Source organism: Orcinus orca, chromosome 3, assembly GCF_937001465.1.
Source record: "Orcinus orca chromosome 3, mOrcOrc1.1, whole genome shotgun sequence".
NCBI classification, from domain to species: domain Eukaryota; kingdom Metazoa; phylum Chordata; class Mammalia; order Artiodactyla; family Delphinidae; genus Orcinus; species Orcinus orca.
Genome location: NC_064561.1, coordinates 134046771 through 134060158, shown reverse-complemented (window position 1 = coordinate 134060158; position 13388 = coordinate 134046771). Strand labels below are relative to the sequence as shown.

The following is a 13388-nucleotide window of genomic DNA, read 5'->3' as shown; positions in this document are numbered from 1 at the left end:
GCAATTAGAGAAGAAAAGGAAATAAAAGGAATCCAAATTGGAAAAGAAGAAGTAAAGCTGTCACTGTTTGCAGATGACATGATACTATACATACAGAATCCTAAAGATGCTACCAGAAAACTACTAGAGCTAATCAATGAATTTGGTAAAGTAGCAGGATACAAAATTAATGCACAGAAATCTCTGGCATTCCTATACACTAATGATGAAAAATCTGAAAGACAAATTAAGAAAACACTCCCATTTACCACTGCAACAAAAAGAATAAAGTATCTAGGAATAAACCTACCTAAGGAGACAAAAGACCTGTATGCAGAAAATTATAAGACAGTGATGAAAGAAATTAAAGATGATACAAATAGATGGAGAGATATACCATGTTCTTGGATTGGTAGAATCAACATTGTGAAAATGACTCTACTACCCAAAGCACTCTACAGAGTCAATGCAATCCCTATCAAACTACCACTGGCATTTTTCACAGAACTAGAACAAAAATGCTCACAATTTGTATGGAAACACAAAAGACCCCGAATAGCCAAAGCAATCTTGAGAACAAAAAATGGAGCTGGAGGAATCAGGCTCCCTGACTTCAGACTATACTACAAAGCTACAGTAATCAAGACAGTATGGTACTGGCACAAAAACAGATATATAGATCAATGGAACAGGATAGAAAGCGCAGAGATAAACCCATGCACATATGGTCACCATATCTTTGATAAAGGAGGCAGGAATGTACAGTGGAGAAATGACAGCCTCTTCAATAAGTGGTGCTGGGAAAACTGGAGAGCTACATGTAAAAGAATGCAATTAGAACACTCCCTAACACCATACACAAAAATAAACTCAAAATGGATTAAAGACCTAAATGTAAGGCCAGAAACTATCAGACTCTTAGAGGAAAACATAGGCAGAACATCTATGACACAAATCACAGCAAGATCCTTTTTGACCCACCTCCTAGAGAAATGGAAATAAAAACAAAAATAATCAAATGGGACGTAATGAAAATTCAAAGCTTTTGCACAGCAAAGGACACCATAAACAAGGCCAAAAGACAACCCTCAGAATGGAGAAAATATTTCCAAATGAAGCAACGGACAAAGGATTAATCTCCAAAATTTACAAGCAGCTCATGCAGCTCAGTATCAAAAAAACAAACAACCCAATCCAAAAATGGGCAGAAGATCTAAATAGATATTTCTCCAAAGAAGATATACAGACTGCCAACAAACACATGAAAGAATGCTCGACATCATTAATCATTAGAGAAATGCAAATCAAAACTACAATGAGATATCATCTCACACCAGTCAGAATGGCCAACATCAAAAAATCTAGAAACAATAAATGCTGGAGAGGGTGTGGACAAAAGGGAACCCTCTTGCCCTGTTGGTGGGAATGTAAATTGATACAGCCACTATGGAGAACAGTATGGAGGTTCCTTAAAAAACTACAAATAGAACTACCATATGACCCAGCAATCCCACTACTGTGCATATACACTGAGAAAACCATAATTCAAAAAGAGTCATGTACCAAAATGTTCATTGCAGCTCTATTTACAATAGCCTGGAGATGGAAACAACCTAAGTGTCCATCATTGGATGAATGGATAAAGAAGATGTGGCAGATATATACCATGGAATAATACTCAGCCATTAAAGGAAACGAAATTGAGCTATTTGTAATGAGGTGCATGGACCTAGAGTCTGTCATACAGAGTGAAGTAAGTCAGAAAGAGAAAGACAAATAGCGTATGCTAACACATATATATGGAATTTAAGAAAAAAAAATGTCAGAAGAACCTAAGGGTAAGACAGGAATAAAGACACAGACCTACTAGAGAATGGACTTGAGGATATGGGGAGGGGGAAGGGTAAGCTGTGACGGGGCGAGAGAGTGGCATGGACATGTATGCACTACCAAATGTAGAACAGATAGCTAGTGGGGAGCAGCCACACAGCACAGAGAGATCAGCTCGGTGCTTTGTGACCACCTGGAGGGGTGGGATAGGGAGGGTGGGAGGGAGTGAGACGCAAGAGGGAAGAGATATGGGAACATATGTATATGTATAACTGATTCACTTTGTTGTAGGGCAGAAACTGACACACCATTGTGAAGCAATTGTACTCCAACAATGATGTAAAAAAAAAAAAAGGACTAGTATCTAGAATATGTAAAGAACTCAACATTCAATACTATGAAATAATGTTTAACATTATCAGCCATCGGGGAAATATAAATTAAAACTACATTGAGATGTAATTGTACATCATCAAAAAGCTAAGATTTTTTAAAACTGACAAAATCCAATGCTGGTGAGGATACAGAGAAATGGGGCCACTCATACATGCTTTGGTAGGGATGTAAAATAGTATAGCCACTGTTGAAAACAGTTTGGCAGTTTATTAAGAAACTAAATATGCAACTACCATAAAACCCAGCAATTGTGCTCTTGGATAATTATCTAATGGAAATAAAGATTTATGTTTATCCAAATCCTGTTGAAAGCAGCTTTATTTGTAATAGCCCCAAACTGGAAACAACTCAGATGTCCTTAAAAGGGTGAATGCTTAAACTGTGGTATCCATATAATAGACTAGTGTTCAATAATAAAAAGGAACAAACTATTTATAAATATAGCAACCTGAGTGAATCTCCAGAGAATTATAGCTAGTGAAAAAAATACAATCTGGAAAAGTATGGTTTCATTTATAAAACATTTTTCAAATTACAGTATTAGAGAAATAGCAAAATTTTGGTTGCCAGAGATTAAGTAAGGACAAGAGGAAAGGTATGGCTATAGAAGGGCAATATGAGTGATCCTTGTAGTGTTAGAAATATTGTGTACATTGATTGTATCAAAATCAATGTCCTGGCTGTGATACTGTAATACAATTTTGGAAGATGAGGGAAACTGGGTAAAGGGTACAAGGAATTCTCTGTATTATTTCTTACAGCTGCATATGAATCTACAATTATCTCAAAATAAAAAGTTAAAAAAAATGAATTGGCCATATATGTATGGTGCTATTCATTTATACTAATCAACTTTTATATCAATAGCACATTGTTGGGATTACTTGTAGCTTTACAGAAAGTTCTGAAAGTAGGTTGTGTTAATCTTACCAACTTTAGCTCTTTTTCAAAGTATTTTGACTATTCTAGGTTCTTTACATTTCCACAAGAACTTTAGAATTGACTTGTCGTGTCTAAAACAGCATGCTTGAATTTGATTGTAATTAGTTTGAATCTATAAATCAAGTTGGAGAGAACTGACATTTTAATTATTTTTTAAATTTAATTTTTATTTTATATTGATTTACAATGTTGTGTTAGTTTCAGGTGTACAGCAAAGTGATTCAGTTATACATATAGCCATTGTTTTTCAGATTCTTTTTTCATATAGGTTATTACAGAATACTGAGTAGAGTTCCCTGTGGTATACAGTAGGTCCTTGTTGATTATTTATTTTAATATACAGTCATGTGTATATGTTAGTCCCAAACTCCTAATTTATCTCCCACCCACCTTTCCCCTTTGGTAACCATAAGTATGTTTTCCAAGTCTGTGAGTCTGTTTCTGTTTTGTAAGTAAGTTCACCTGTATCATCTTTTTAGATTCCACATATAAGTGATATACATTTTTCTTTGTCTAACTTATTTCACTTAGTATGATAATCTCTAGGTCCATCCATGTCGCTGCAAATGGCATTATTTCATTCTTTTTTATGGCGGAGTTACATTCCATTGTATACATGTACCACATCTTCTTTATCCATTCTGCTGTCAATGAACATTTAGGCTGTTTCCATGTCTCAGCTATTGTAAATAGTGCTGCAGTGAACGCTGGGGTGCATGTATCTTTTCAAATTGTTTTTTTTTCTGGATATATGCCCAGGAGTGGGACTGGTGGATCATGTGGTAGCTCTAGTTTTAGTTTTTTAAGGAACCTCCATACTATTCTCCATAGTGGCTGTACCAATTTACATTCCCACCAACAGTGTAGGAGCATTCCCTTTTCTCCACACCCTCTCCAGCATTTATTGTTTGTAGGCTTTTTGATGATGGCCATTCTGACTAGTGTGAGGTGATACCTCATTGTAGTTTTGATTTGCATTTCTCTAAAAATTAGTGATGTTGAGCATCTTTTCATGTGCATGTTGGCCACCTGTATGACTTCTTTGGAGAAACATCTATTTAGATCTTCTGACCATTTTTTGACTGGGTTGTTTTTTTTGATATTGAGCTGCATGAGCTGTTAGTATATTTTGGAGAGTAATCCTTTGTTAGTCGCTTCATTTGCAAATATTTTCTCCCATTCTGTGGGTTGACTGTCATTTTGTTTATGGTTTCCTTTGCTGTGAAAAAGCTTTTAAGTTTAGTTAGGTCCCACTTGTTTATGTTTGTTGTCATTTTCATTACTATAAGAGGCAGATCCAGAAGGATACTGCTACGATTTATGTCAAAGAGTGAGAACTAACTTTTAAAAAGATTGAATCTTCTAGTCCATGAATATGGTATATCTTGATTTATTCATTTCTTTAATATCCCTCATCAATGTTTTGTATGTTTCAGTCTTGCACATCTTTTGTCAGATTTATCCTTAAGTATTTCATGCTTTTAATGCTATTATAATAGGTATTTTTAAAATTTCAATTTCTGATTTTTCACTGCCAGCATACAGAAATACATTGATTTTTTGCCCATTGATTGATCTTGCATCCTACAACTTGGCTAAACGTAGTTATTAGTTTTAGAACTTTTCTTCTAGGCTTTCTACATAGATGATCAAGTCATCTGCAAAAAAGACAGTTTTTACTCTTCCTTTTCTAATCTGGATGACTTTAATTTCTTTTTCTTGCCTTATTACATGACTAGAATCCCCACTACAATGTTGAAAATAAGTGGTAGGAATGGACATCTTTGATTTGTTCCTTATGTTACGGAAACATTCAGTCTTTTACCATTAAGTATAGTGTAATCTTTCTGTTTTTTATGGACATCCCGTATCAGGCTGATGAAGCTTCCTTCTTTTCCTAGTGTGCTGAAAATTTTTATAAGAAATGGAAGATGGACTCCCTCAAATAATTTTTCTTAAAATATTGGTTTTCTTAAAATACTACAGATTTTCTTCTTTGGTCTGTTAAAAATAGCAAATTACAATGACTTCTGAATGTAAAACAAATATTGTATTCCTGCAATAAGCTCCACTTGGTCATAATATATTATCCTTTTTATATATTGTTGGATTTGACTTACTAACATTTTATAATTGCTTAGAATTGCTTAAAATTCTCTTTTGAGAGTCTCTGCTTTCCTTGTAATGTCTTTATCTTTTTTTCATTTAAAATTAAAAATTTTTTTTTGACTGAGTTGGCTCTTCGTTGCTGTGCGCGGGCTTTCTCTGGTTGCGGCGAGTGGGGGCTACTCTTCGTTGCGGTGCACGGGCTTCTCATTGCAGTGACTTCTCTTGTTGCAGAGCACAGGCTCTAGGCGTGCAGGCTTCAGTAGTTGTGGCACGTGGGCTTAGCAGTTGTGGTGCACGGGCTTAGCTGCTCCGCGGCATGTGGGATCTTCCCCGGGAAGGGCTCGAACCCGTGTCCCCTGCATTGGCAGGCGGATTCTTAACCACTGTGCCACCAGGGAAGCCCCTCTTTATCTGGTTTTGTTATTAGGGTAATGCTGGTCTTATAAGTTGAGTTGGAAAGTATCCCCTCTTTAATTTTTAAAAGATTTTATGTAGAAGTGGTATTACTTCTCCTTTAAATGTTTGGCAGAATTCATGAGAAGCCATTCAGCCACGGCGTTTTCTTTGCTGAAAGTTTAAAAACATTTAACTTCTGTAATAGATGCAGACCACTCAGTTGACCTATTTCTTCTTGAAAGCATTTTGGTAGTTTGTATCTTTCAAGTAATTTGTCCAGTTTATCCAAGTTGTCCAATTTATTGGCATAAGATTATTCATAATATTCTATTTTAGCATCTGTGTAATCTGTAGTGTTGTTACTTCATTCATTTCTGATACTGGTAATTTATGACTTTTTTTTTTTTAACCCAGTCAGTTTGGATAGTGAATTTTCACTTTTATAGATCTTCTCAAAGAACCAGCTCTTGGTTTCACTCATTTTTCTCTATTGTTTCTCTATTTTCCATTTCACTGATTTCACCTCTGATCTTTATTATGTCCTTTCTTCTGCTTAATTCAGGTTTCATTTGCTCTTCTTTTTCGAGTTTAAGGTAGAAGTTGAAGTATTAAATTTGAGATATTTCTTCTCTTCTAATACAGGCATGGAGTGCCATAAATTTGCTTCTAAGGGCTGCTTTAGGGACATGTCATAAATGTTATGTTGTATTTTTATTTTCATACAGTTGAAAAGTACTTTCTAATTTCCTTTGGCTCTTTTTTTTTTCTTTGACCCAATGGGACAAATAGAAGTGTGTTAGGCTACAATTGCTTGGAAATTTTCCAAGAAGCTACCTGTTATCGATTTCTAATTTAATTTCCTTGTGGCTAGAGAAGATACTTTGCATGACTTGAACACTCAAATTTATTGAGACTTGTTTTATAGCACAGAATAAGGTCTATCTTGGTAGATGTTCTGTGTGCACTGAGAAAAAAAGAAAAACTGTGTATTCTGCTGTTGTTGAGTGAGGTGTTCTATAAATGTTAAATAGGACAAGTTGGTTGACATACTGGAATGAACACTGTCCTGGGTGGAAGTCATGAGATGGAACACAAATTCTGAGCCTTTAAGTGACTATGGTCAAGCATACCTTTTGAGGAAGAAAAAGGGAGAAAAGCTAGATTGAGGAAACCATTCTCAATGTGAGGTTAGGGGAAAGCTGATGCTAATAAGGAAGCTTCACCAACTATTTCCTGTCCTGGGGGTTATTATATGTTAACTCCCTCCCCTTTCTCCCAGAGCGGATCTGTCCCAGGTCTTCTGATTGAAAATCACCTCTAGAATAAACCACTATTCATGGTGGGAGTGTACTTTGTCCTTCAAGATTGATGTAATAAGGAAAAAAAGGTCAAGAACCAATAGACTGGATGATCTCTAAGGTAGGAGAGCAGCACATTGTAATGAAAATGGTACAGGACTAGTAGGAAAGAAACCTGGATCATGGTGCTGGCTCTACTGTGACCAGCTATTGACTTTGGAAAGTCACTTGTTCTCATTTTCTTTTTCTACAAAACTGGTTTTTAAACTATTTGTTCTAAAGATTCTTCCTAATTCTAAAGTTTTATGCATCTATTTAAAAAAAAACAGAGCAGTATAGATGAATGGGGTAGAAAGTGTCCTTGTGGAATTAAGGGTTTTAGGCTTTCTGTTCTAGTATCTTTTGTTGTGTTCCTATGTGGCTGGGCTGCTCTCTATTCTGGCACAGCTGTCTTTCTGGGCTCTCTCTTTACTAGCATGCTACAAATTTCCCTTCTTATCATTTCTATTTCCTACACTCCTTGTCTTCCTTTTTTCAGTCTATTCCCGTACTTTGGTAGAACACTTATTCCAGGGCTTTTCTAAGAAAGGGTAAGTGAGAGGCAAATTGTTTTCTGAGATTTTGAATGTCTGACAATGTCTTTATTCTACTTTCACACTTGGTTGATAATTTGGTTGGGTATATCATTCTAATTTGGATATAATTTTCCTTCAAAAATTTGAAAGCATTATCCATATTCTACTAGCTTCCAGTATTGCCTTAGAGAAGTATGAAACTATTCTGACTCCTGATCCTTCACCTGTGTCCTGTTTTATCCTCAACTCTGGAAGTCTGGATTATATCTTTTTGTTTCCTATGATATGATGTTTCATAATGGTGTGCCTTTGTGTGGGTCTGCTTTTACCACTGTGTCTGGTACTTGCTGAAACTTTTCATCTGGAAACTAATTCTTCAGTTCTTGAAAAAATTTTCTGTTTTCTTTTTCTGGGACTCATTTGAATGAAGTATTTCCTAGAATGACCCTTCAATTGTTCTATCTTTTTTCTCTCTTTTTGCTCTTCTTATTTTTCTTCAACTTTATCTTCCAACTCTATCAAGTTTTCCATGTCTGCTTCTTTTTTAATTTTCAAAAGCTCTTTTGTTGCTTTTGTTCTTCTTTATAGTATCTTATTCATGTTTCATGCGTGGTATATCTTATCTTTCTATGAAACTAAATATTAATGATTTCTGTTTTCTCCCTGTACAGACTCGTATTTTTCAAGTTGATTTTTTCTGTTTTGGTATCTATATTTCATGTGAGACTCTTTCCTCAGAAATTTAGTGCTCCTCATTGTCTAAAAAGCTGACTGGCAGCTTGTAGCAAGCAAAACTTGGAAATCTGGACTTCACTGATAATCTGGTGAGGTCTGGTGAGGCCTTGCCTTTGAAGAATCCCTAATTTCAGTATCCTTATTTCATTCTTCTTAGACTGGTCAGATTTCCCAGAGATGTATCTTCAAGTCTTCTGCCTGGGTGATATATGTCTGGGAACCAAATAGGTGAAGATGGCTAGAAGGCTCTCACCATTCTGTATCTAACCTTTGATTTAACTATCTTCATTTGTGGTTGGTGTGTCCCAGTTTAAAGACCGTTTGCCTTACCTGTCTAGAAAATAGACCTGTGGCAGTCTGCTGAGGCAACAGGGCTTCACAGAGTAGGGAAAGGGAACAGAACATCTAACTACTTCAGGCTTTTAACCAATCCCTGTTTTTAGTCTTACAAATATTCTCAATTCCAGAAATACCCAAGGATACTCATTATCAAGACTTTAGGGGGTTTTACGGTGTATAATCAGGTTACTTCTCAGCTTTCCCCACTGTTAAAGGGTTGAGCTCTCTTAAAGTGTTCAGTCCATTATCACTAACCCATCTGCTTTTCAGCAAAATTTTTTGACTCTTATTTTCTTTGTCCTTGTGAGTTTATGTCCTTAAAAATTTCTTCTACTACTATTTTAGTGTTGTTTCAGTAGGGAGCAGAAGTAAATATATATCTTTCTTTATGTATAAAGATCCTGCTGCATGTGGGATCTTAGTTCCCCAACCAGGGATTGAACCCGTGCCCCCTGTAGTGGAAGCACAGATTCTTAACCACTGGACTTCCAGGGAAGTCCCAGAAGTAAGCATTTATATTCGAGCAGCTATCTTTACCCTTAAGCTGTATATACTCATATTTACTGTTACTCTTGTTTGCTTTCTTTGGAACACTATCCCTCTTCTGCCTTCTCAGCTTGTCCTAGTACCCTGGCATTTGACTTTTTCACTTGCCTTCACTGGATATAATATGGAAAGGTTAAAATTTTTTTAAGCATTTATTGTTCTCTGATGATCTAGAATAAGTTTAACCTTTTTTGTATCTCTCTCATGCCATGCCTAAACCCATATAGAAATAAGTTTCATTTTGCTTCTGTGTGACAACTACCATATAACATTTTGTAGTTTACAAAATATTTTTACATACAGCATCACATTTTATCCCTAAAAACCCCATTGCAAGGATAGGTTATTTTATACACAAGATGGGAAACAAATGGTTAAACAGTGGTCTGAAATCTGTTCTCTTTTTGAGGGGAAAGGAGAATGTCCCAGGAAAGAAAGAAGGTAACTTGGTCAAATCTCTTCATCAACATGCTAATGACAGACTTCCTGGAAATAAATTATTTGCTAGCCAGAGAATCCTTTTTTGTGGGGGGAGAAGGGGTGTGGCTTAAATAACAGAAATTTATTTCCTCACTGTTCTGAAAGCTAGAAGTCCATGATCAAGCTGTTGGCAAGAGAATTCCTATTTATAAACTGCTTATAGCAGGATGTCTAAGATTGTTTATGGCAAATAATCCTGGAATCTAGGGATTGATGGGGCACAAATCCATAATCCCTGGAAAATGTAACTATGGGCATAAAATTGAGATGCTTCATGACCAAAATTCTTTCTTTCGTGTAAGTAATATAGAAACCATTTGTTAACCTTGGCCAGAGTGGGTACCTGGGATATTGTACTATAGTCCTGAAACTCTTGCTGCTTTGCCTATGCCTCGTGATCACTTGTATACTTGAAATTACAGTTGACCCTTGAACAACGCAGGGGTTAGGGATGTTGCCCCTCTATGCTGTCCAAAGTCCAAGTGTAACTTATAGTTGCCCTCCATATATGCGGTTTCTCCATATCCATGGTTCCACATCTGTGGATTCCACCAACCACAGCTTATATAGTACTGCAGTATGTATTACTGAAAAAATCTGCATATAAGTGGACCCATGCAGTTCAAACCCATGTTGTTCAAGGGTCAATGGTATCAGTAAAGCTTGACACTGCTAAGATCTCTGATATGAATGAGTGTGATTTGACAATCCAATCCTTTGTGTTATCCCACAAGGAAACTGAAGTTCAGAGCAGTTAAGTGATTTGCTAAAAGTCACATACTAAAAAGTAGCCAAATAGGAATAGAAACCAAATCTTAAATCAGACTCTTTGTACCATGTGATACATTACAGTGAGATGGAAAAACAAAAAACAAAACAAAACACAATAAAACCTGTGTTGTGGAATCAGAAATAGACTTGCCTGTTGGTTCTATCACTGACCAACTGTTTGACTTTGGGCAAAGTACTTACAATTTCCTTACCTAGGCAGTACTTCTTACATAAGAGGCAAAAGATATCTTAATGACAAATATAAGAGAACAATAGATAAACATGACATAATACAGTAGAACATTTAGAAACATTTTTAAAGGATGGAGGGGGAAAAAAAGTATTGCTTACTTTTTTCTTGTAATGCTTGCAGTTTATTCAGTTCTTCATTCTCTTCATCACTCTCTTCACTACTTGTGCTGCTGACATCCAAAACTATGTCCCTTTTGGGGTCTACTCGGAGAAAATTGCGGCATTCAAAAGTCAGGTGACCAGCTAAGTAAAACAAACAAAAAAATATGAATGACAAAACTATAGATACATTATATTTTTTGCTGTGTTTGTTCACTAAGCAACAAGTTACAATTTTAGTAATATAATGTTTAGTTTTAACTTTTATTCAGTGGGTGGTAGTTTGCTTTACCTGAATGAAACATTCAGAAAACCTTTTCTTTTCTTTAACAGGGCTTCTAATTCAATAAGCATGCTTTTTGGTTACTTCTTATGGATTTCAGGATATTGAATTAATGTACTTACTATGTACTAAAGAAAATATTTTCAACGTTGGATTTTAGGTTTTATTCCTTTCCCATACACCTTTTTGCTTCTCAGCTTGACTACTATACTCATGCAATTACACAGCTGTCACCTAATTAAAGGTGCCATAATAACATAATTAAACATGTTCTTCAAAAGAACACCTAAGATTCTAATTCTGACATCATTCAGTCCTTAAAGATTCTCCCTATAAGAAAACTACAACAGGTCTTCCCTGGTGGCGCAGTGGTTAAGAATCCGCCTGCCAATGCACGGGACACAGGTTCGAGCCCTGGTCCGGGAAGATCCCACATGCCACAGAGCAACTAAGCCCATGCGCCACAACTACTGAGCCCACACTCTAGAGTCCACGAGCCACAACTACTGAAGCCCGTGCGCTTTAGAGCCTGTGCTCTGCAACAAGAGAAGTCACTGCAATGACATCCCTGTGCACAGCAATGAACAGTAGCCCCTGCTCACTGCAACTAGAGAAAGCCCGCGCGCAGCAACGAAGACACAATGCAGCCAAAAATAAATTAATTTAAAAAAAACTACAACAGTTATCTACTTATTGCATGATGCAATTAAAAACTCAAATATTATTGAATACAAACACCAAAAAAGTACAGGAGATAAAATCACTAATAATACCTAAGTGCTTATCACCCACATGTTAACATTTTGTTTTATTCACTTAATTTTTTTTAAAGTGAAAAACTGCATGTGTGTGTGCACATACACATACACAAAGTTGGAGAGCTTGCACCATCCCTTGGAACCCTGCCCCAATCCCATTCCATTCTCTCTTCAGAAGTTGGTATACTGAAGTTGGTGTCTTATCTTTTCAAAATAGCATATTGTATTTTTATTATTTTTTAACATAAACTCAATTATACTTACCTATCATTCTGTAACTTGTTTCTGTCATTCAGTATTATGTTTTGTGATTTATCTATGTTAACATAAGTAGATATAATTATGTGATTTATCTATGTTAACATAAGTAGATATAATTATCTCCTTTTATCTGATGAATAATGTCCCATTATATAAAAATATATTTATCCTTTCTACTACTGATAGGATCTTAGGTTGCTTCTAGTATTTTGCTATTATAAATAATGCTGAAATGCGTAGCTATACACGTCTCTCTGTGCACACATGGCACAGCTTCTTTAAGGCAGTAGCTTTTGAATTCTTTTGACTAGGGCTGACCGATGGTAAAAAGTAACAATGCAACCAAGTATATTCATATATACATTCATATACATATACACACTAACCCACAAAAATTAAAACAAAATTACATGAAGCATTATGACATGTGATATTCAAAAAAAATCAATGCTGACAGAAACCACATAATTGATTTCACAACCCACTAATGATTCACTACAACTCTGTACTAGGATTTATTTCTAGTTCTCTTAATTAAGGGTGAAGCCTTTTGGAAGACCTAGACTTATACAAGAGCATCTCCTAGTAGGGTACCAATCTTGGGTGGGACCCTGAACCTTGCCTTTATTCCCTGCACCCTGCCAATACATGATGATAGAAGTTCAAGAACCTTGGGTTCAGCAAATACCCTCAAGACTTACCTCCTAGAGGTTCTGCTTTCCTTTGGTTGCTGGCCTCTAAGTATTCTTTAATTCTTTATTTTCTTCTAGCACACTAATCTATCTAATATGTATTGCATATTTTATACAAGTTTCTTAGTTGTTTACAAAAGGGTCCAGTCTGCCATACTGCTGGAACCAAGTTTTCTCTATTGTGATTTCTTTCAAATGAATCATTCAGAAGTGTTCTTCTCAGTTTCCAAACATATGGAGCTTTCAGACTATGCTTTTGTTGATTTCTAAATTTATTACACTGTTATCAGAGAGTGGAGTCTGTATGACATCAGTTTTTTAGTATTTGCTGAGATTTCTTTTATGGCCTATCATGTAGTAAATGTAGGGAAAAACTTGATATGTATTTTAAAAGAATATACATCACTATTTGTTGATGTCTATTTTGTTGTTCAAATCTCCATCTTACTTTTTTGCGTAATAACTTCTGATAGTATAATTTTAAGTACCTTTATCACTATAGATTTGTCAATTTCTCCGTTATTATCAGTTGAATCACATGAAGTTGCAACTTTCGTGAGTAGAACAGCTGATTATCAACAATATTCAACCTAATATCTATCTGCTCCTTTTTCCCCATCCCTTTATTTTAAAATTTTCTATGCAGT

General features: G+C 35.7%; 1 protein-coding gene across 4 annotated transcripts in view; it reads right to left on the bottom strand.

Annotated features, from left to right (window-relative positions):
• Nucleotides 1-13388, bottom strand: part of SREK1IP1 (SREK1 interacting protein 1) — an 85117-nt gene that overhangs the window by 45842 nt on the left and 25887 nt on the right. For all 4 annotated transcript variants that reach the window (XM_049707957.1, XM_049707958.1, XM_049707960.1 and 1 more), the window contains exon 3: nt 10748-10891. In XM_049707957.1, coding sequence (XP_049563914.1) covers nt 10748-10891 — 144 coding nt within the window. The remainder of the gene's footprint in view (nt 1-10747; nt 10892-13388) is intronic.